The sequence below is a fragment of the Pelodiscus sinensis genome, chromosome 15, assembly GCF_049634645.1.
Source record: "Pelodiscus sinensis isolate JC-2024 chromosome 15, ASM4963464v1, whole genome shotgun sequence".
Lineage (NCBI taxonomy): Eukaryota > Metazoa > Chordata > Testudines > Trionychidae > Pelodiscus > Pelodiscus sinensis.
The window spans coordinates 23295703-23320696 of record NC_134725.1 but is presented as its reverse complement, the minus strand read 5'-3'; the positions used below and the strand labels follow the sequence as shown (position 1 = coordinate 23320696).

At 44.0% G+C, this 24994-nt stretch overlaps 1 protein-coding gene across 3 annotated transcripts in view; it reads left to right on the top strand.

Annotated features, from left to right (window-relative positions):
- The window catches only part of MMP17 (matrix metallopeptidase 17), a 181043-nt gene extending 157142 nt beyond the window's left edge, over positions 1–23901 (top strand). For all 3 annotated transcript variants that reach the window (XM_075898412.1, XM_075898411.1, XM_075898413.1), the window contains 6 exons: positions 4222–4398; positions 4535–4634; positions 10737–10819; positions 14685–14837; positions 16737–16994; positions 21837–23901. In XM_075898412.1, coding sequence (XP_075754527.1) covers positions 4222–4398; positions 4535–4634; positions 10737–10819; positions 14685–14837; positions 16737–16994; positions 21837–22165 — 1100 coding nt within the window. In that variant the 3' untranslated portion in view covers positions 22166–23901. The remainder of the gene's footprint in view (positions 1–4221; positions 4399–4534; positions 4635–10736; positions 10820–14684; positions 14838–16736; positions 16995–21836) is intronic.
- The last annotated feature ends 1093 nt before the right edge of the window (positions 23902–24994 follow it).

The window sequence follows — 24994 nt, the reverse complement described above, 5'->3', positions numbered from 1 at the left end:
ATGCTACTGTAAATAATTCACCTCTTAGGATATTTATCATTTAATGAATTACTTATTTTACTAACTGCAGATAAATTATAGTTTTAGTGATTTATATTCTGTTAAATAATTTTGTCTCTTTTATTTGTTCATATCCTGTTCCCATTAGGTTCATGTCTTTAACATAAAACATGTCAAATGCTTAAAATGTGTAAGCTTTATAAAATACAAGAAAAGTTATAGAACCCAAATATGAATGTCATCACTATATTTTAATGAAGCATTTAAAACCACTGTTATAGCAAATGAGTAACTTTGTTGCTTTAATTAATAAAAGTTAAAAAAGATTTTGAGTGTATTAAGTTTATTGTAGGCAATCTATAATGCTTCCTAACAGCCTAGTTAACCAAATTGTTTTTCATACTATTGCACAGCGATAAACTACATCAGAGTTATGAAGGTAAGAGATTAACTTACCTGTTAAAATAACTCAGAAAAACTTTTAAATAAAACTAACACACAACACAAGAATCGCCCTCACTTTCTTGAAGGCACCAGAAATAATAAGTAGCCTAAGGCTGAGATTACACTGCAGGTGGCTTTCTGTCTGCCACAAGGACTTTTTCCTTTAGGCTGCCGTGAGATTCTATCCTTACATAAAGGAGCGGGATCTCTGAGCTGCTCTTTCAAATTTCACACAAGCCATTCATGTGGCCATAAATGTCAAGATTCAAGGCCAGCCTTGCCTTTGGCAGACTGCCTCTCCAGGTATTCACAATCACAACGTCCGAACATGTGTAAGTTGAGAAAGCCATGTTAATCCCAATTCTCTGCTATGACTAGGAAATGTGGGTGACCTATAGAAAACACCAACATTTTCTTTGGAAAATCCTCAACAAAATGTGGGGGGATCGGTCACTTTAGTAATGCCAACTCCTTTAGAATTGAGGCCCTGATTATCTGGCACCAGCTGAAGTAGAGCATGTACTGTGTGCACATGTCTGATATATTTTTACCAAAACTCTTGCCTGCCTAACTTGCCAAAGGAGAAGGGAAACAGGGAGGCCAAAAGGAATGGTACAGAGCAGTGTTTCTCAACCATTTGTATTAACTTTTAGAGGGGTAGCTGAGTTAGTCTGTAACAGGAAAAACTTAAAACACAACACATAGTCTAGTAGCATTTTAAAGACTAACAGAACACGTAGATGATATCATGAGCTTTCGTGGGTGGAAGTGGGTTTTGCCCATGAAAACTCATGATATGATCTACATGTTTTGTTAGTCTTTGAAGTGTTATTAGACCATTGTTGTACAGTGTGTACAGGGAGGCAGCATGTGGACCAGCTCCCGGCTCGCTGCTCTATGCATCACATGGGCCCGTGCGGCATGCGCTTCAGTCCCACCCGAGCTCAGCTCCTCCCTAGCGTGGTGCCCAGGGGCAAATCCCCCCCCCCTCGCCTCCCACTCACTACACCTCTGGCTGGCAGCCTAGCAGGGCATGGGAGGCCAACAGCGGGGCTGAGTGAATGGCTGATGGCAGGACAGGCCAAGTAGGAGGCCAGTAGCAGAGCCCCCAGGTTGCAGGGATACAGGACCAGTGACCAAGACTCTTATTTTCCCAACTGCCAGTAACATTTTTGTCCATCCAGGGGTCCAAATCAGGGAGGAAAATGGTTGTAGTTTATTCCTGTTTCCCCCCACAATTCCTCATGAGCACACCCATATAACCCAGAGTTCCCCTCTGCCCCTCCCAGGGTCCCTGCCTGGGTCTGCCTGCCTTTGAGTCTCTTAATAGACAGGTTGGTTGGACTGCTGTTGAGTTCACAGGGCTCCTCAACCCTGCTCTGTGGCAGGTTCACCAGTAAAACTATGAGTCATGTAGCACCAGCACTGGCAATGCAGAGACCAGCTCAGGGAAAAGCCCTGGCACCTATGTCCTTCCCTATAACTATACTTCAAGCCCTATTTCCACCCAGTGAGATCTGTAGGTATCTGCTTGCAAAGCCCACAGACAACACTCCTATACTCTCTGCAGACCTCTTGGCCAACAGGAAGGATGAAGAATAAATAGGAGGCCAGTGAAAAACAGCCCACACCCTTCCCCACTCTATTCTCAGACACACTTTGCCTTCAAGTTCACTCCTGCTCTTCCCATTCTGGCCATACTCCATGACCAGGGACCTGAATCTCCTCTACCCAGCATAGTAAGGGACATAAAATTCTACCAGTTCAGGAGATTCATTAGCTGTGTTAATGAAGGCATGAGGTTCACAGCAGTGGGGAGTGAGGTACTGGATCCCTCATCAGCGCTGCTTCTTCTTTGCACCCCAGATAGAAGAAAATTCAGATCCCAAGATTCTGCCCCAGTCCTCTCCTGACTATGGAGTGATCAGCTCCCAACAGCTGCCCACTCGCTAGGGGAATGCACCTGGAGGTGAAGACCCAGGCTGGGCTGAAGGCTTCTATTCTCAGTTGCCAGTAACCATCTGTCTTGCTTCCAATAAGAGAAGTCAGGGCAGCGCCAGACATGGCTTAAAAACAAGTGATCTTCTCTGCCATTAGGAAGTCAGGGCAGCGGCTCACCAGCTCCACACGATTAAGACATTTAAGAATTTCAATGTAAAACACAGTTTCAGCTTTTCAAGCCAGCAGCCCAGCTTCAATCAGCAGAAACACTTAGCAAAGCAAGGGCATCTCTGCTATGAAGGCCGGCATGACAGACCAGAGACCTCACAAGCTCCATCTTGGTTTAATTTTGGCAAAATGTCTCCGCTCCAGTCACAAGTTGCTAATTTTTTCATCATGCCACCTCCCATGCAGATATCTCAGTGGTTTGTGCTGCCTGGGCTTAATAATTTCATTTATACCTAAGCTTCCTCCCTGAATTTGAGTGATATTTTCTCTTTTTCTCTTTCCTTCCCCACCTTCAAAAATCAGAACCTCCAGAAGAAAGGCTCTGGGTACAAGGAATGTTCAAGCTGACCATTCCACCATCAGTGCTGCATCTGCTGCTGCTGCTGTGACCATAGACAACCTGATTTTGAATCCTCCCCACAAAAGCTGCCTTATAACAGGCAGCTCCCTCCTCCTCCACTTGCACCCTTTTTGCACAAAGTCCTTTATTCCAAACAATTTGTTCACTGGACTCTTCCTCTTGCCCTGCCCATTCTCAGACTGGATCATGGAGGTGTCCACACGCATCCTTCCAATGCACTGACATTGTGTTTGGTGACTTAGGTGTTTTTGGCTCACACCACATGAAGTTCTGGGGCAAGCTGTGGAGATGTGGGCAGTTACTGTGGAACCCCCTTAGGATGTTTTCCTAAGGAAAACTGGACAGTCAACTGAGATTTCCAGAGAGACACTCAGGCAGGACCCATTGCCACTCCTGTTAGGCACATGTCAGGTTTAACTCTGCTGCTATACAGCTGCTAATAAAGGTGCCCTGTGTGAAGCCTGAAACTCTGTATCTCATGACAGTGAACCTGAGGCTTTCCAGTGATCTTGTCCCTGTATGGAGTAAAATCCTTACGTTGGCCTTGTCTCTCCAGGTCCTTGAGAGCTTCGTTAAGTGCAGTGCTAACTCCAGCAGTTCAGAGGGTGGGAATATCCAACTGGCAGTGAAGACAGCTTTGACAGATAGCAATGTGGTAACTGTTCAGTGGTGGATATCCCCATCCCTTCGCTGTTAGAATGAAACACCGGTATTTTGGCCCAACTGTATAGGAAAAGCATTTCCTGTTTGTAAACATGTGGACCAGAGGTCTGTTTGATCAGAGACTATCTCTCCCAGGAAGATCCCTGCTGATTTCCTGTAGACCAGCAGTAGGCACCCTACTTGTATTATTAAAGTGACATGCCCATAAAGCAAGGGCATGTGAAGTAAGATGTATGCTGATTGCACACAACATTGACTGTGAGAGCTGTGCACTATCTTTGCATACAATAAAAGTGCTGCTACGGTTTAATCAGCATCCCCTGCAAATTCTAAATATGCAGGTGCTGTTAGCAAAACTTTTCTATCTCGGGAGATTGTCTTGGTTGCAACAATCTTGTAGCCCACTCACTAGCCTAGGTTATACATCACTGCTGCAGTCTCTTAGCCTCTTGCTCCAAACTTTAGGCCACACTCCCTCACACTGAAACACATGTGCATGTTGAAGTAGACTCCTGAATGTCCACCACCTGAAGTATGATAAGCGTGCAGTGTTATTTTGACGCTGATGGTGATTTTATTTTCAGATGCCCATGGGATGGACTTGTTTGCTGTGGCAGTGCATGAGTTTGGCCACGCCATCGGCTTGACCCACATCTCTGCCTTAGATTCTATCATGAGACCCTATTACCAGGGACCAGTGGGGGATCCCCTGAAGTACGACCTGCCTTACGATGACAAAGTCAGAATCTGGCAGCTATATGGTTAGTTCACACCCTCGGAGCGAGTTTATGCTTCCCTTCGTAATCATTGGCTCTCACAGACCTCACTTCTCAACCATACACTGTCCAGTTAGTGGGGAGGACGTGTCCTTTAATGCTTCCTTGTTTTCATTCCTAGGAGTCAGGGACTCTGTGTCCCCAACAGCCAAGCCTGAAGTAACCAAACCTGATGACCATCCCGTTCTGCCAGAGCTGCCAGAGAACCGCTCCACTGTGCAGTAAGCAGACTTGCCATTGATGTCCTTGTGAAGGCTCATCTGAAGCATGGATGTTTTCTCTAACTACGAGGTGGATGCTTCCCTTCCACAGTGGTGGCAGCAGGGAGTTAAAGAAGTGGGCAACAGGGTGACTTCTTTACTCTCCTGCCTCTCCTCCCTCCCCACAAAAATAATGGCTAGTTCCCAACCTTTGAACTTTTTGAAAATCCATTATTGGTGCTTCTCCCAGAGATGCTAATTCTTCCAGCTTAGGAACCTCTTAGATAGAGATCATTCTGGCCAATGATATGTTTGCATTCTTTGTTATCTCTGTATAACGAAGATCCAGAGGGGTTAAAAGTAATCCAAGGATAAAACCAGTATGGATAAGAAGCTTAATGAGATGTTAATTCAGGACTGGAACATAAATAAGAAATTCAGTGTGTGTGTCAGAGAGGAGGGTGTGTAAAAAAGGAAAAGTGCAAATTCTGAACTACTTATTAAGGAAGAAGAATGAGGTGAATGCCATTTCTCCATGCTGCAGTTTATACATAGTCCAAAACTTCACCTCTGCTTGGGGTGTATGGTGTTTTTATTTTCCTGAGATAAGTCTACCTGGCAAAGACCAAGGCCAGATCTACACTAAAAGGAAAGGTCGAATAAAGATACACAACTCCAGCTATGTTAATTACCTAGCTGGAGTCAACATACCTTGTTTCGAGTTTCCCCGCCACTGGGAGACTGATGAGAGCAAATACTCCTGTCACCTTCCCTTACTCTTCGCAAGAGCCAGAGTACCAGCCACCGGCAGGGGCAGCCTTGGAGTTTGATTTAACAAAGTCTTAACTAGACTCGCTAAATCAAGCCAGAAAATCGATTGTGCCAGTGTCAATCTTCTGTTTAGTGAAGACATGGTCTCAGATTCAGAAAAGTATTTGGACCTATAACATGTATTGATTTAATATTGATATACCCTATTGGATTTGAGCCAAAGCTTATATTTTGTTTTGGATTTTCAGAAACTGCTGGGCATCCACCATCTGAGAATTGGGGCCCTTTATATTTTCTCAAGTTGGGGATCCAGAATTGCTATTCACATATGAAAATCTAGACTTTATTATGTGTATTTCTAACAATAGGAGCTACAAGAGGAAAATGGGAATTCTCTCTCTGTCTCAATGAGCAAAATTCTATCTTGGTGTAACTGCATAGACTTCAATGACTTGTACCAGAAATGAATTTGGCCTACTATGCATAGAAATATTTTCATGATGTTTTTAATTCAATGAAACTTTTTATTTTATATCTGAAGTATTTCTCTTCAACAGTTGACAGCAACACTGGGAGAATCAGCTCATGAAACTGACTAGAAAGGGTATGAAAAACCAATGGCGCCTTAAAGACCAACAGATTTATTTGGGCATCAGCTGTTGTGGGTAAAAACCATTTTATCAGATACATGGAGTGGAAATCACAAAGTCTGGGATCAATGTTCCCTCTAATTTTTTCTATCCATGGATGGAATAAAATTTATGTGCACCGAGGCACTCTCCGTAGAGACACGTGCTACTCGCTGTGGACACTCTGCTAGTCAGTTGGGCAGCATTTCAGTCTCTTCTGGCTGGCCACCCAATTGCTCATCTTACAAGAAATACTGGTTGGGAGATATAGAGATATATATAATATCCTACTATCCGTAATTTACACTCCATTCATCTGATAAAATGGTTTTTATCCACAAAAGTTTGTCAAAATAAATATGTTAGTCTTTAAGGTGTCACAGGACTCCTCATTACTTTTACAGATAAAGACTAACACGGCTACCACTCTGAGACTAGAAAGAGTACAAAATTGATTAGTCGAGTCTCACACTTTTAAGCTGGGGGAAGAGCAAAGCCATAACCGAAATAGCATCAGGGTGATAAAAGTCCAAGTATGATTTTAAAATTCTTTAATTGTAACAATTGCAGCTGTTGTTAGTCACTCCAGGAGAGTTTGTTTTTTAAACTCTATGGGGCCACATCACCCCTTTCTCCTCAGTCTTAAGAAAATGAGCTTATAAAGTCATGACTGGGCGCAGATATGGGGCTGGCATATTGCATATGGCATATTATGGCTGGCGTCTCAATCAGCATAAAACCATTGACTTCCGTGGAGGAACACCAATTTTATATCAGCTGAGGACCTGATACAGGATTTTCATTTTGACAACTGTTTCTTGAATAGTGAATACACAGAGGAGTAAATAAATCTCTGAGGCATGACAGCTCCGGGCAACATATCAGGAGCATGGAATCCTTCTCTCTGTTGGTGTAATCTGCTCAGAGTTCATGAATTACCATTATGAAGTTGATGCAGCTCACCATGGCCCCAGGGGCTTAGTTATATTTGGAGGTTTCCTTGTATAATTGAAGTGCTGTCTTTAGAATTCTGCTTTGTGCCTTAGAAGCAAGGAGGTCATTGGAGGCTGCAAGGATATTCTCTTATTCCCTGCCCCATGAGAATGAGCAAGAGGCTTTCCTGGGAAGGGCCTTTTTATGGAGAGTTTCCTGAATGCTGGTAGCAGTGTCAGACTGGGGGTGGGGGCAGGCAAATGCTGTTCCCTGCCATAGGATAATTCCATCTATTTATTGACCCAGATCAGAATTGTGTGGTGGACTCTTCCTGATAAAATCCCCGAAAGAGTCTGGAAACAAAAGGGGGTTTGATGGTGGGAGATGAGGATGACCTCATCATAGTGTGGAAGGGCTGGTTATTCTTCTTGTTTAGTTAGATACCCTCTGCGGAGATGTCATCATAATGGGCTCAGAGATTCCTTCCCTCTTGGCATTTAAAGTAAATCCCTTGTAAAGGAAGGCGGGAGAGTTGCACATGCACTCACCGTCTTGTGATTGGACTGCATAGAAGATAAGGGACCTTCTGCTATTTGCAAAGGGAGCTGTCATTCAGGTCAAGCGATGGAGCTGAAGGACAAGGATTCTAATCCCCATTCCTCTGGAACATGTGTGTAATTTAGCTAGTAACTGTTCTAAGAAGCACAAAGATTTGTCACAGTTTTAGTGGCACAGTTGTATCAGCAGTGTTTATTGCTGTGATGCTTTGAAAGAAGGGAGCTGGCTCTTCCCTTAGATCTTACAGCACTGTATCACTAACATGAAGTTTGTTTTATGGAGTTGAAGGGTGCTCAGGTACCGTGGGAATGGGTCCAGTTCGAGAGCCTGGACAGAAGAGAATGCTTTCTCCTGTATGTTCTCTGCAGAGACACTGATGACGCAAGAAGTGATCATTACCCCTTTATCCCTCAACCTTGGGAGAATGAGCTTCCAAAGTCATGACTGGGCTCAGATGGGTGGCTGACATATTACATAGAGAGCAGTTCAAAAGGATGGTGCAGGCAATTTGACATGGAGGTCGTCTAAGGGCAAATTAGATTTATGCTTTCCTGTCATGGAGAGTAGCTGATCTATGTATGTTTCATATTTTCTTTCCTTGCTTTCTATTAATCACAGCTTCATTATGCTTTAAATTCTTCATGCTTCCTGTAGTCCCATCACATACTTTGTTACATAAGGACATAAGAGCGGCCATAATGGGTCAGACCACAAAGGTCAATCTAGCCCCGTCTGCCAACAGTGGCCAATACCAGATGCCCCAGAGGGAGTAAACACAACAGATTTATCCCTCTCCTGTCACCCATTTCTAGAAAACAGAGGCTAGGGACACCATTTCTACCCATCCCAGCCATTGTTAAAGTGGCTTGGGGTCTCAGCCTGGCTAGACACTATCTAAGCATTCACCATCTGGTTCCTCATCCTCTTTGTTTGGTATCTGTGGCTGCCTCATGGTACAGCTGTAAGCCCAGCAGCTCAGGGTGTAAGTCCAGGCAAGCCTGTGGGCTTTTTGTTTAGCAAGTACCCTACTGCTCCCATAAAGGGGGCCCAGTGGGCTCTGGCTTGAACCACTGTTAAGCTGGAGTAATAACTTTGTCTTCATTGATGTTCCTCTAGCTTTACAGAGATGCTACTCAGAGAAGCATCTGGCTGCTCATCTCTTGGGTCTTAGGTGATGGCTTCACATAGAAAGGGAGGATTGTGCCTGCTGTTGAAACAGATCATTAATGGCTTACAGGTGGGCAGCTTATTGCCAGTCCCAGTGAAAATTCAGAAAACAATGTGCTTAATACATAGTAATTTATTTGAGAGAGTCGCACAAACAGTAAAGGTTCTATAACACACACTCCTTAATAAGCCTCTGTCATGAATAGGAGGAGTGCTGGCCAGCATTTAGTGACTAAAAGGTTAAACTCAGGTAGCTAAGGGTGTTGGCAGGGGCCAGAAGAACCAATGGGACATGGTATTGAAATTTTAATTGTATATACATACCTGCTGCCATCTCTCTTTGTAGGAGTTTGAAGTTAAGGGTTAGAAAGAACAGATAAAGTAATCAGAACTACCATACCTCCTTGGAATTGGGGGCATGGAATTGGACTAGACCATGAAGAGATCATGAGTAAATAAGGAAAAATATGTATTTAGTTGTGATCAGGGTATTTTTCTTTGTTTTGGTTGTTTGGCTAAGCTTCTCTGTAAAATCCATGTGCTCCCCCCTCCCCCCGCACCATTCATAATTGAAGCTGTACCCAGAGATACTATGTTCTCTGTGTTTTAATTTGTTGTTCTTAGTTGCTCTGTGACACCTAGCAACCACGTATGCTTTATTAAGTATATGGGGGTTTTTTTTGTTAATAAAATCATCTTTTTTAAGGTGATGATTTGATTCTCGTGTCCTGGAAAGCTAATAGGAGCTCTCTGTGAATATCTGCCTAGCCTAAGAGGTCAACTATAAGACATACCATTTATTTTCTGTGCTTTTTGTTTCTTTTTTCAAGCTCTCTTGTGGCAAAAGAGCTTGGGGTACTACTAGGGAAGGAATTCAAGTATTCCTTCCTGTTTTTTCTGGGTTTAAATCACTTGATAGTGGCAGCCTATTTTCCAGAGTCTGTGACTCTGGGGAATGTTTATTGGTTTGTTTGTTTGTTTCAAAGAGAACCTATAGAGGCAAAGTATGTAAGTTCTTTTGTGGGCCCCCACCTTCTGCACTTGGAATGCCAGAGTGGGAAACCGACCTGACAGTCTCAATCTCCCAAGTATAAACCCTTAGTAACTATGATGGCCTGGAAAACAAAGCTGGTATATCTGCCACTTGTAGATGGAGACCTTCTCTTCTCTTCTTTTCTTTCCCCTCTCAGGTACTTGTTCTGTCACGTGTCCCACAAATCAGGGTCTATATCACCCAGAGTCCTTTTGGTTCTAAAGTTCCTTGAACATCCCACAAAGCGGGATACAACTTACCTCCAGGTCTTCTGTCTCATAGGCTTGAAACTCTTCAGAAGTTAATTGGGGAATCTACTAACTAATTTACTTTGCTTGGGAATTACATCTTTTATTCTCAAACGAGTCACATGTCTTAGAAATGCACCCAATGGGTATTTATTACTGGTTTTCTTTAATTAACATTTCGGAAAGAAGGGCTATAGAACAGACCCAGGCCAAAGCGCAATCAATGTTTACCCTGTCATCATTCATTTACTAGAGTCCACAGTGTGAAGCCATCCAGAAAGGGACATTTATCTGATGTTAACAGAATCCTGCTCCCAGAATTCTCTAGCAAGTTCAGACATATCAAGACATACCAAACTGATACTTACCACGTTTATTCATACCCATCACTATAATTCATAATAATTTGGCATGATTCTAACATCTGCCACAGATTTATTTTGTAGAGAAAACTCTTAAAGCTGACATTTGCCCAGAAAAGCTTTGCAGAGCCTCTGCCTTGGAAAATCCCCTGAATGCAAGGCTGGCTTCACAGCAGGAGGCACCAAATTTTAGGCCTCTGTGACCTTCTGCCGCATTTCTAGCTACAGCAATGTCCTGTTGAACATTGGGGAAGATTCCAGTTCTCTGTCCCCTGCAGAATTGTCTTGAACCATGTAAGCCAGTGTTGTCAGCAGGGAGGGAATTGCTGCTCACCTAGTGGAGCAGCGCCACATCCTGGGGAGCTGGAAGGCACTGCTGTGGAGGAAGGGCTGCCATTCACCTGAGTGCTGTTTTTCTGCAGACTCAGAAGAGACATACCCAACAGGTGCAACACTCACTTTGATGCCGTGGCACAGATCAGAGGAGAGGCATTCTTCTTCAAAGGTAAGCAGCTGCTTTCTATGGAACAGCATGGGTGATCTTCACCAAGGCGGAGCTGCATGTCGCTCTGTGTTATGAAGCAAGGCACCATTTGTGCAAATGGTTCCATCTACTCTTATCTTTAAACCTGGCCCCCAGAAGGGTATGGCTTTGCCAGGATGTCCAGGGCATAGAGTATGAGTGGTGGTGACAGTTCTAGGTTCACCTCCAGTAGTATTTATTCTGTTTGCTCTAGAGCTGCTTGCCAGGGTTTGATTCTCATTGACATGGTGGTCACATTACACTGTTGGAGCAGTGTACAGGGCTCTTAGATCTTTCAGGCCCCCTATCTACATCCACCTTCAGGCTACCTGCACAGAGGGGAAATAATAGAATCGTCATCTAGCTTGAAACTAGTGGGACAGGCATGATTTTCAAAAAGGATGCAGCAGACATAGAAAAGACCTAGAGAGGGGCATCGGTGATGATGCAAACATGTAGGAACTTCCAGGGGAGGGGATAGAGACTAAATTATGCCTGCTCATTTTAGAGAGGAGGTAAGTGAGGATCATAGTAAAGGTATACACAATATTGAGGGATAAATCAGGCATTTCCTCTGAGCCAAAAATTAGGAGGAAATTTGTGAATAGGGACATATCTAAAGCTGAAAGTGCTTGGTGCTTTTAAATCCAGTGGAATTAAAAGACAATACATTTAAATGGACTCATTATTAAACTATGGAACTCACTGCTGCTAGAAGCTAAAGAGGCAAAGAACTGAGTAGGATTCTTGTGAATTATTAGGAATGTGTACTATAAGAACATCAGCAGTGACACAAATTTAATGATAAGGCCCCCCAGGACGCCAGCCAATCACTGAGCCTGGCACTCAGAATAAACTCCATTTCCACCCCCTTTAACCTTGCACACAGTCATGTTTTTCCATTACTTCCCATTATAGGAGTTTTACACTTTGCTCTGAATCCGCTTTCAGTGGCCACCGTTAGAAATAGTTTCTCACTGGCCCGGCAACGTCTGCTTTGCCACTGCCGTCCACAATTTCATAGTGCTGAACTGAAATTGGCACTTGCAGTATCAAAATACAAATTTGATACTGAGAGAACAACAGCTGATTTCTTTCGCTTTTGCCCTGAATGTCTTCAATTTCACTTTCCTTACACACTTCATCGAATCATAGAACACTAGAACTGGAAGAGACCTCGAGAGATCATCAAGTCCAGTCCCCTGCTCCCATGGCAGCACTAAGCACCGTCTAGATCATCCATGATAGATGTTTATCTAACCTGCTCGTTAATATCTCTGATGATGGAGATTCCATAACTTTCCTAGCAATTATTCTCCTTGTCAATTGTTTAAACTCCCTGACAATTAGGAAGCTTTTCCTAATGTCTAACCTAAACCTCCCTTGCTTCAATTTAAGCCCATTGTCTCTTGTCCTATCATCAGAGACCAAGGAGAAAAATTTGTCTCCCTCCTCCTAGTAATGCCCTTTTAGGTACTTGAAAGCTGTTATGTCCCCTCTCAGTCTTTTCTTTTCCAAATTAAATAAACCCAATTCTTTCAGTCTTCCCTCCTGGGTCATGCTTTCTAGATCTTTAATCATTTTTGTTGCTTTTCTCTGGACTCTCTCCAATTTCTCCACATCATTCTTGAAATATATACAGTATTCCAACTGAGGCCTAATCATCACAGAGTAGATGATACACCGTCATCCAAAGACAAGACATGCACAAAATTACAGTACCATCTGGTTCCATGTTGACTGAACAATTGTTGGCAATGTCTCATCAGAGTGAAAGGCTATCTAGAGAATACTGCTTGTGCCTCCTCAGTTGCATAGAATCCTTCTCTGCCTGGTCTCCTTGGGGTTTCTTTACCTTTGAAGTGGAAGTGATACAAAGAACATGTTTATTTAATTACATGTGTTTCCATAAATGTACAACAGCTACACAGTTTGAATATTAGATTTGTAATGATCTTAAAAGAATTTGCAATTACAGCCATTCCTAACAGCTGAATTAATTATTTAGACATAGATTTAAGTCATATAGACCAAATAGGTAAAATACAGCAGAAGAACAAGTATGTGATATAAATCCTTATAATTGTAATTAAAAACCCACTCTGCAGATGTTTAAATGTTCGAGTTTTGCCTCTTTGCAGTATTAGGCTAAGATCTAATTTCCATAAAATTTTGAAAGTTGGTATCTCAGTCTGTCAGCTCTGTAGGAGTGGAGTTGAATGTCTTGGGCCTGTTGCTCATTTCTCAAGGGCATCCCAGCCATACTAAAAAGGATGTGCATATTTCACAATAATAGCTTATTGGGTATGGGGATACCAGAGAGGAGTCTGTGAGGAGATAGGGTGGGTACTCAGCCTGCTTCCTCCAACTCACATCTCACTGGATAGAGATCCTAGAGGAAAACACATCCATGGAATGTGCCACAAAATCGTAGAAATTCAGGTGGAGAATTCCAAATGTTCCTAAGGGAATTAGGCACACAACTCCCATTGAATTGGTTATAGCAACCTAACTGCCTGATACACCTTTATATATCCCAGCCTTAAGCTTTCCCCCAGCAACCTTTGATCTTCTCCTCCCCTTACAACCAGTGTGGTATCTTGCTTAGCCCCAGTACCTAGAGCTGACATAGATGGTATAGTTTTGTTGAGGTTGCTGTAGATGGGCCCTTATCATCAGCAGAGAATTTGTCCCATTGTAACATTTGGGATGAGAAGGACTCTGTCCACCTTGTAATGATGCATAATACATGCCAGTTGTGTCTCCTTTTCTGCTCTTCCTTAGTGTATTTTTTCTTTTTCACTCTAACTCCTCCATTCCTATCCCTTTATAAAAAACACTGGATTCCAGACAGTCTTTTCCTAGAATAGTTGTTCTTCCAAGTATTATTGCACAGGGATGTGTAAAATATTCAAACACTTGGCAGAGCAACATATGGTAGTAAAAGCCATCTGAGGCTTGAGGAGAGGAAAAGCTCCAGATACTTTTGTCTTTTCTGATGGTATGACTTATTTGGCCACTCTGTGGTCTGATCTAGCCTGGTTTTAGCTGCCTTAGTACTCTCTGGTCTCCAGTGCTCATTTGCTGGGTGGTAATCAGAGTTGTGCTTACTCATATACAGAATATACTAATGCATAAGGAACCCAAAATTCAGGGAGAGAATCTAGTTAACTTAAGTGAAAGAAGCCTGATAGACCTATTAGCAGAACTTTGAATCTGTGAAAGGGCTATTCAGTGGTAATGAAGCTATTTAACAGGCATTTGCCAACCTCAGATATAGACTGTCATTTTTTGAATTTACTGTGCTAGGCACAGTTAAAATTTGCTTTAAAACTAAATTCATTATTGTGTTGCTGAAGATTATAAAGTAACATCTCTAAAAAACCTGTCATTCCCTCCCTTTTCTCCTAAGGTGCTATTGGGCATTGGGCACCAGTTTAATAGTACTGATTAGAGCATCAGAAATCCTAAAAACGGGAGTTAATGCTGCTGTTATTGATGCTGAGGCAGCATATTTAGGCCTGGAGGAAAGAAGAGGAAATATCACTGGTTTCCCTACAGAATGCCCTCTGGAGCAGCATGGATGCTTTTAACAGTAAAAGATTAATTTATTCGACAGAAAAACAGTGACTGCAATGCAGAATCTGAAAGGGAAATGGGAATGGATTTCACCTTATGGCTCAGTGCCATCTTAGGAGTGTAGAATAAAAGATTGCTACTATTGTTCCATAGTTCCCACCTATCACACTTTGTTTTCTATTGTCACCTGACTCCACCCACAGCTTTTTTCTCCCAGCAAGGGAGTGTTATGGTATGGTTCATTAATGTCCAATCTGTATTCATCTAGGCAAGTACTTCTGGAGACTGACTCGCAATAAACACTTAGTCTCCCTTCAGCCAGCTCAGATTCACCGTTTCTGGCGGGGTCTCCCCCTCAATATGGATAGTGTGGATGCAGTGTATGAGAGAACCAATGACCACAAGATCGTGTTCTTCAAAGGTAAGAGCAAAAACATTGTTAAAGAGTCCACATATCTCTTGCTGAAAAATCCAAGGATGCTGCTACATGTTGGCCGCTCTAGGTTTCCATCAGTCCTTCAATCAAGGAGGAATTCAGTGTTCCACTGAGCTGCTAGGTCATTATTAGTGTGCCCTAAGCTGCCATGAATCCACCATTACAAGACTAGTACATATTAGGTTGCTAATAGAGCCAGTCAATAAGCAGCAATTATGTTTCTTAAAAGAAAATAAAAACAATTCACTTTCTCAAACAGTAATGTTAGTAAAGGGAGAGAGTTTCTTTAGCTCAAATAGTTTTGGAGCTGTACAGCCAGGGTCTTATCCCTAATCCTCATTTGAGTATGATATAGCTGAAAACCATTTCTGTCTTCAGTGCATTGATTCATTCATTCATTACTGTGCACTTCAGTAAACTATGTTCCACCTCCATGGCTGGACATTCAGTTGGGTTCATACTTGCAAAGTGTCCCACACAGAATTACTAAGTGTACCTCGGGTTCAGTCATTCCTTGTGTCATGCCCGCTGCCAGTAGTCTGAATTTAATCAATTTCCCACACTCAACATTTTGGCTGTCTTTCCATTGTATAATTATTGCAAGCAGCACTCAAACTGAATCTGGGGTGCTTTTTAGGGAGCTCTTCTACTGAATAACTCCAAAAAGAGCAGCTATGCTAAGCTTCACTCCGTGAGAAGTTGCTTTTTGCCTCTGTAATGTTGCACTTTCAGTGTGGTAAATTATTGATTTCAGAAGTGCTGAATTGCAGTGGTGAGACTGTAGAAATGGATTATCCTCAGTAATGGGTCTCACACATTCTTCTGTACCCATTTAAGCTTTAAAGGCCCCCCACAAACTGCTGAACCATAATTTTCGCATATGAAGGAAATAAAAAATGGCCTCTGTGACATCATGGATTCCACCGGACACTGCCAAACCACACAGCTATTGAAAGAAGAGAGGCAAACGAGCCATGGGTCCAGTTATAGCTGCTGGCATGGATTCACAACTTTGAATCCATGGGGTTGCTGTTTTTCCCCTCTGTGACATAGGAGCAGCTACGCTAGAGCATGGACTATATGGATTCCCCTTTGGAAGAACAGCCAAATATTATGGTAATGAGGGCCAGATACCCAAGAGAGACAGATGGCTTGAGCCCCATGTCGTCTTTCTACCATATGTGCAGGTCTTTCAAATCCAGCTGAATGGCTGCTCAGAAACATGAGGTATACAGTGCAATTACAAAAGTGGCATGTTCCCTCTAATCTTTTCCATCTAGTGGTGAATTTTTTCTGTCTATGTACAAAATAAAATTTGTATGTGCACTGAGGCAGGTGCGAATGTGCACCACCAGTAGAAACAAAGAACCTAGCTGTTGGTGCTCTGCTAATCAGCTGAGTGGCATTCAAATCTCCCCTGAGAAGCCGCACAAGTGCACAGCTTACCAGGAACACTGTTGTGTATGTGCGTTTGTGTTGAAAGTAGAATTCCAGACAGAACTTCTCCATTCGCCCTCAAAAAGCACATGTGACTTTTTATTTCTATTAAACCGTTATTAAACAGTTAATAAATGGCATAACCACAGACAACTAGCCTGAGGTTACAAAGCACAATCAGCAAGTTTACGTCCTGGGACCTAATGCCTCCAGCAGCAAAACAGCAAAGGCTGGCTGTATTTAAGGGGGAATTTGACACAAACAGCATTTTTCACGAGAAGAAGATTCCACAGCAAGCGGCTGTTTTGTAATTTCCTTTCTGGAATGCTAGGAATCTAGGGATTGTCACAACAACGGATCATAGAATGTAACCTTTTCTTTCAAGGACGCCTGGCCTCCTCTGCGAAGCAGGACTGATACTGATCTGTGCCTATTTCCTCTTCCCAGGAGACAGATATTGGGTGTTCAAAGACAACAATGTGGAGGAAGGATACCCTCGGCCAATTTCAGATTTTGGCTTGCCTCCGGGAGGCATCGATGCAGCCTTTTCCTGGGCCCAAAATGACAAGGCTTATTTCTTTAAAGACAATCTCTACTGGCGCTATGATGACCATGAGCGCAGAATGGATCCTGGATATCCTTTAGAGGCCACTTTGTGGAAGGGCATTCCAAATATATTAGATGACGCAATGAGATGGTCAGATGGTGAGTTGGTGCCAGCTTAGCTGAGAGTTTTTCTTTGAAAACTAAGTTCCTGTCTACACTTAATGTTGTGGCTTTAACTGTGGGTAAATTGGAGAGGAAACAAAAGTGCTAGTCCATACCATTTTACTAGCATAAAAGCACATATAAACAAGTTGGCTATGTCTAGACTGGCATGATTTTCCGCAAATGCTTTTAACGGAAAAGTTTTCCGTTAAAAGCTTTTGCGGAAAAGAGCATCTAGATTGGCACGGACACTTTTCCGCAAAAGCACTTCGGTGCTAATCTAGACGTGCTTTTCCGCAAAAAAGCCCCGATCGCCATTTTGCGATCGGGGTTTTTTTGCATAAAACAAATCTGAGCTGTCTACACTAGCCCTTTTGCGCAAAAGGACTTTTGCCCGAACGGGAGCAGCATAGTATTTCCACAAGAAGCACTGATTTCAGACAGTAGGAAGTCAGTGTTCTTGCAGAAATTCAAGCGGCCAGTGTAGACAGCTGGCAAGTCTTGCCAGTCTAGACACAGCCGCTGTGTATTTTGTTTCAGTGAAGCAAAATCATCAATGCCAGTATAAAGTATCTTGTGCCAATATAGCTGCATCTACACTAGGGCTTTTACCAACATAACTATTCTGGCAAACAAACAATGTTGACTCAGCTTCTCATCCACTGTAATCCCCAGGTCCTTTTCTGCAGAACTGCTACTTAGCTAGTTGGTCCCCAGCCTGTAACAATGCTTGGGATTCTTCTGTTCTAAGTGCAGGATTCTATGCTTGTCTTTGTTGAACCTCATCAGATTTCTTGTGGCCCAATCCTCCAATCTGTCTAAGTCACTCTGGACTCTATCCCTACCCTCCAGTGTATCTACCTCTCACCCTAGCTTAGTATCATACTCAGACTTGCTCACGGTGCAATCCATCCCCTCATCCAGGTCATTAATAAAGATGTTAAACAAAATCGGTCCCAGAACGAAACCTTGGGACACTCCGCTAGAAACTGACCATCATCCTGACATCAGGCCGTTGATCACTACCCACTGGGCCCGACAGTCTAGCCAGCTTTCTATCCATCTTACCATCCATTTATCCAATCCACAGTTCCTTAACTTCCTGGCAAGAATATTGTGGGAGACTATATCAAAAGCCTTGCTCAAGTCAAGGTATATCACATCTACTGACTTTCCCATATCCACAGAGTCAGTTACTTCATCATAGAATCTAATCAGATTGGTCAGGCACAACTTGCCCTTCATGAATCCATGCTGATTATTCCTGATCACCTTCCTCTCTTCCAAGTGCTTCAAAATGGATTCCTTGAGGATCCCTTCCATGATTTTTCCAGGGACTGAGGTCAGACTGATTGGCCTATAGTTCCCTGGAGCATCCTTCTTCCCTTTCTTAAAGATGGGCACTACATTTGCCTTTTTCCAATCATTCAGGATCTCTCCCGATCCCCACGACTTTTCAAAGATAATGGCCAAAGGCTCCTCAATGACATTTGCCAACACTCTCAGTACCCTCGGGTGTATTAAGTCCAGACCCATGGATTTATGTATGTTTCATTTTTTAAAATAGTTCCTAACATGTACTTTCCCCACCAACGGCTGTCCACCTTCATCCCATATTGTGTCACTTAGCGCATTAGTCTAGGAGCTGACCTTGTCCATGAAGAGAAAGGCAAAGAAAGCATTAAGTACTTCAGCTTTCCCCAAACATCTGTCACTAGGTTACCACCCTCATCCAGTAGGTGCCCCACACCCTCTCTGATCACCTTCTTCTTGCTGGCATCCCTGTAAAAACCTTTCTTGTTATTCTTCACATCCCTTGTGAGTTGCAATTCCATTTACGCTTTCGCCTTCCTGATAATTCACCTGCATTCTCGAGCTATACATTTATACCCCTCCCTAGTCATCTGTCCAAGTTTCCACTTTTTGTAAGCTCCTTTTTTGTGCTAAAGTTCACCAAGGATTTCCCCGGTAAGCCAATCCGGTCTCCTACCATATTTGCTTCTCTTGCTACGCATTGGAATGGTTTCTTTCTGTGCCTTCAATAAGGCTTCTTTAAAATACTGCCAGCTGTCATGGGCTCCTTTCCCCTTCATTTTAGGATCCCAGGGGATTCTGCCCATCAGGTCTCTGAGGAAGTCGAAGTCTGCTTTTCTGAAGTCCACGGTGTGTATTTTACTACTCTCTTTTCTTCTCTTGGTCAGGATCCTGAAATCACAGTACTCTCTTAGGGTACGTCTACACTACAACGTTAATTCGAACTAACGCGTCTAGAACTAAAAACTAGTTCGAATTAGCGTTTTGCTAATTCGAACTAGCATATCCACATTAAGTGGACCCTGAACCGGGATTAAGGATGGCCGGAAGCAGTGCCGGCAGGGCATCAGAGGAGGACTTAGAGCGTGGAGATGCTATCTCAGGCTAGCCGAGGGCTGCGCTTAAAGGGACCCGACCCCCACCCCGGACAGACAGTTCTCAGGGGTGCCCCGCTTGCAAAGCAGTCCTGGCTTGGAGTGCCCGGACTACCCACACTGGGCACATCACAACACTCGGCCATCAGCCCGGCTGCACTTGCCGCAGGCTGCCATCTGAGGAGAGGGGGCAATTGGGGGGCTGCAGGAGAGCTTCCACCCCCAGAAGCCCGCAGAGCCAGCCCAGTCCTCCCCATCGGGGGCTCGTGCCCCATTCCTCCCTCACCTCCTTCCACTTACCCTTCCCTAGCCCCTTTTCTTGATGTACAAAATAAATGACAACTGTGTTCAAAAATGGAATCTGTCTTTATTGAACAAAACTGGGGAAGACTGGGAAAAGGAGGTGGGAGAGGGGAAGAGAGAGGCTGGGAGAGGGGAGGGCAACTACAATGATCAGGGGTTGGGAACAGGTCCCATATGAAGAGAGGCTAAAGAGACTGGGACTTCTCATCTTAGAAAAGAGGAGACAGAGGGGGGACAGGATAGAGGTCTCTAAAAGCAGGAGTTGGGTGGAGAGGGTGCATACAGAAAAGTTCTTCATTAGTTCCCATAAAGAAGGACTAGAGGACACCAAAGGAAAGGAATGGGTAGCAGGCTTCAAACTAGTAACAGAAAGTTGTTCTTCACAAAGCAAAGAGTCAACCTGTGGAACTCCTTGCTGCAGGAGGCTGTGAAGGCTAGAACTAGAACAGAGTTTAAAGGGACGTGAGATCAAGTGATGGAGGTTGGGTCCATGGAGTGCTATTAGCCAGGGGGTAGGAGTGGTGTCCCTACCCAAGGTTTGTGGAAGGCTGGAGAGGGATGGTACGAGACAAATGTCTTGGTCACTGTTTTCGGTCCATCCCCTCCAGGGTCCCTAGGGTTGGCCGCTGTCGGCAGACAGGCTACTGGGCTAGATGGACCTTTGGTCTGACCCAGTACGGCCATTGTAAGCTCAGGGCTCAGGGTCGGGGGTCTCAGTGGACCCCCTTGATTTTCATGCACACCTGCTCCTAGGTGGCCAGGCTGGCAGCTCTCCTGCCCTAGACGGCCACTTTCCTGTGCCTAGTGCGGAGATCGTGGACAAGGTCCACGATGTCCGCACTAGCCCAGGCGGGTGCCCGCCTCTTGCGGTCCCGGGCAAGCTCCCGGGAGCTGCCAGCCTGGTCCCGGGAAGAGGGGGAGGGCTGGGGGGCATTGGGTGGGTGGCTCGAGCCGTGCCAGGTGCAGGGTCTGCTGGCTGGGTGCTGTCAGGCTTCCACCTGGCACGGGCACCGTAGCCAGCCCGTGCCCCTTTAAGGGGTCCAGGGCCGGGAGGGGGGCATACGAGTTTCCCTGGTGTTGGCCAGAGTGGCCACCAGGGAAACCTGGGGAGGGCTAGCCTCCCACTAGTTCGAATTAAGGGGCTACACAGCCCTTAATTCGAACTTGCTAGTTCGAACTAGGCTTAATCCTCGTAAAATGAGGATTACCTAGTTCGAACTAAGCGCTCCGCTAGTTCGAATTAAGTTTGAACTAGCGGAGCGCTAGTGTAGTGCCTATGAAAGTTAGTTTGAACTAACGTCCGTTAGTTCGAACTAACTCTGTAGTGTAGACATACCCTCACATACAGTGCAACTCCACCTCCTTTTCTCCCCTGCCTGTTCTTCCTGAATAGTCTATACCCTTCCATGACAGCACTCCAGTCATGCGAGTCATCCTACCACGTCTCTGTTATCCCAATCAAATTGTAGGTCTTGGACTAGGCCAGGGCCTCCTATTCTTCCTGTTTGTTATCCAGGCTTCTCGCATTGGAGTACAAACAACTTAGATAACTGGCTGATTATCCTACCCTCTCCATTAGAATCGGGGTCCTCCTTTGTTGCTTGTTCCTCTTTGCATGTCTTCCTGGTATGCTACTTCCCTACTCCTCTCAGGGTTTTGATCACCGTCCTCCAACGAACCTAGTTTAAAGCTGTCCTCACTAGGTTTGCAAGCCTGCCCGCGAAGATGCTCCTTCCTCTTTTTGTTAGGTAGATCCCATCTCTTCCTAACATTCCTTGTGCCCAGAACAGAGTCCAATGGTCGAAGAAACCAAAGCCCTCTCTCCGACACCACCTGCACAACCCCACATTTACTTCCTCAATTCAACAATCCCTACCCAGTCCTATCCCTTCAATAGGGAGGATGGATGAGAACATCACTCATGCTCCGAATTCTTTGATCCTTCTTCCCAACTTTACGTAATCCACAGTAACCCGCTCAACGTCATTCTTGGCTGTATCATTAGTTCCCACATAGAGAAGCAGGAAGGGGTAGTCCTTCAACAGGGAGGACCTGCATGCAAGACACTAGTGAGAGGGAAACCTCCAGAGCTCAAGCCTGCTAATCTTGCATATCTCTTTTTTTCCAGGTGCAACCTATTTTTTCAGAGGCAAAGAGTACTGGAAAGTGTTAGACAGTGACCTAGAAGTAGAACCTGGATACCCCCAGTCCATCGCCAGAGACTGGCTGGCGTGCAGTGACATGCAGTCTGATTCACCAGACTCGGCCGGGAGCAACCAGACAGGGGCACGTGCCAAGCAAGGGCGGCAGGACGAGAGCCGTTCAGAAAATGGCTATGAGGTCTGCTCATGCACCTCCTCCTCAGATTCCGTCTCAGCCTGGCCAGCACTCAGACTCTTAGCAAGCCTTGTGCTAACAGGCATGTGGACAGCAGCAGTGGTTTGTGTAGCACTATGACATCCTGGAACATGGACGAGGAGACATTACAGTGCTTCAGGGACTGGTAGTGGATAACATCATAGCGTGCTACACTGTTACAGCCAAAACAAATGGGAATGTGGCAGTGAAGGTTTTGAGTTCTCTGTGAGAAATGAACTGGATTTATTTTCATGTTTTAGTTAAAGGTCTAATAAGGGATTGTGAGTTCTGTACCTTCTTGTTCCCTCCTCCCCAATTACCACCACCAGCTAAAGAATAAAGAGATTGCTGAATGAGAGTTCCAAAAGTTCCACAGAGATGTGACACAGTGGATGTTTAAGAACTGTCAAGCAAAGAGGACAGGGGACACATTGAAATGCAACTCTGGTAGAATGAAAATAGACAAGATAGCAGTGAAGCTCAGTTGTTATTCCTGGAGCAAAAGTAACCCCAGGATAAGGCTATGGGAAAGATGCAACAATTGGGCTTGATCACAAAGCGGTTCATTTCACAAACACATATATGCTGCCACTGGATGTCAAGCTAACCCATGCGAGTTTCTGTAGATCAGTGTCTGTAGATCCTTTATAAAGGACGTGAAGGTCACCTTTGATTCCAGATGTTTAAATGTAAGGGCTTCATTGTTAAACCTTGGCCACACAAACACAGATGGTCAACAACAGGAATCTGTCCTCCAAATCTTCAGCATACACCTCAACAGCTTGAGCTGGAATCGCTCTTTCAGCTCTGAGCAAGTTGAAAGCTGTTATATGCATTGAGTCTAGCTGGTCAACTGAGCTGCAGTTACATACATGAAGCCAGTGTAATTCACATAAATCTAACTATTCTGCTCTCTGAAATTCTATCCTAGATTTATTTCATGATTGATTGCTGTGTACAAAAAACCTTTCATTGAAGTCTTGTCTTTGAAGGATTTGTGGGGGATTAAACTTCTAATATGCACATGTTTTCAAATCGCAGATCCTGTTTTTTTAAGTGGCTTTTTATACCAGTCAGATTCTGTTATGGTCCTATCAGATGTGAATCAGTTATTCTATATACCAGTTTTATTGCTGTTTAATTTGGCGAATGAGGGGATTATTTGTTTGAAAGTGGAGATCTTGATTTGTAAAACTGACACCTCAAAATTCCATGTTTGTCTCTCCTTCACTTACAGATTGTTTGCTCATTTCAGGTAAAAAGGTGGGTTTTTTAACTGCCCCCAAACTCTGTGTGGGACCAGAGTCAAACTTGGTTCTGTCTGGTTCCTGGATCAATACCTGCCCCCTCGCTCTGACTCAGTTGAGATACATTGCACCAGTGGGGCTCCTACAGTTGGTTCAAATGGTTTACATTTCAGAATTTCCATCAAAAAAGTAATTTGAATTTTGATCCAAAACAGAGCAAAATCAATTAAATGTTCACACAAATCACCCTTTCCCCTCCCCCCGCACATGCACCACACTTTAGACAAGCTATAAAGCTAGCTGCAATTTCTAATATATTGAAGTTTGATTAAATTTATGAACACTTGGAGACTCAATGAAATTTTAAACTGGAAAATAATGGTGAAAAATGTTCCCAGTTTTTTTCCTTCTGTTTTTCTACCTGTTCTAGTTGAACTTCAATTGCACTTTGGGATCATGGTTCTCCTTTGAGTGAGTGAGTACTTTATACGTTGCAGTGATAGCAGGTGCACCCAGTATATATGAGTTGGAATGCACGTGCACACCTGCCATTAGTGATATATATATGGGCAAACGCATCTCATAGGACATTTAGGGTGTGTCTAGACTACATGCCTCCTTCGACGGAGGCATGTAGATTAGCCAGATCGGAAGAGGGAAATGAAGCCGCGATTAAAATAATCGCGGCTTCATTTAAATTTAAATGGCTGCCCCGATCTGCCGATCAGCTGTTTGTCGGCAGATCGGGGGAGTCTGGACGCGATGCCCCGACAAAGAAGCCTTTCTTCATCGACACAGGTAAGCCTCGTGAAACCAGGCTTACCTGTGTCGATGAAGAAAGGCTTCTTTGTCGGGGCATCGCGTCCAGACTCCCCCGATCTGCCGACAAACAGCTGATCGGCAGATCGGGGCAGCCATTTAAATTTAAATGAAGCCGCGATTATTTTAATCGCGGCTTCATTTCCCTCTTCCGATCTGGCTAATCTACATGCCTCCGTCGAAGGAGGCATGTAGTCTAGACACACCCTTACTGTATAGATGAGTACACCCTTTTTAGCAAGAAAGAACCAACTTGACTTTCAGATCCAGGAGAACGTGACGGGCAACTAGATTTTTAAAAATCTTTTAAACTATAAACTGAGCAACTTTGGTGTTGGGTTGCACTGCTTGGAAAACCACCAACGTTGTGATAAACTATTTCACTGGGGGAACGTAGGAGTTGGGATCAAAATTGAATTTTAAATCAAAATTAAGATGAATTTTGATCAAAATTCCACGTTTTGTGGAAAAGCATCCGTACCAATCTAGACGTGCTTTTGCGCAAAAAAGCACCAATCGCCATTTTCACAATCGGGGCTTTTTTGCGCAAAACAAATCTGAGCTGTCTACACTGGCCCTTTTGCGCAAAAGGACTTTTGCCTGAACGGGAGCAGCATAGTAGTTCCGCAAGAAGCATTGATTTCTTACATGAGATCGTCAGTGTTCTTGCGGAAATTCAAGCGACCAGTGTAGACAGCTGGCAAGTTTTTCCGCAAAAGCATTTGCTTTTGCGGAAAAACTTGCCAGTCTAGACGCAGCCTAACTATATAGAATTGCTGATGGCTTACCATCAAAAGGATATCATTTTTACTGGGAGGAGTCCTGCTGGTTGGCACATTTCCTTTCGCTACCATGACTATCC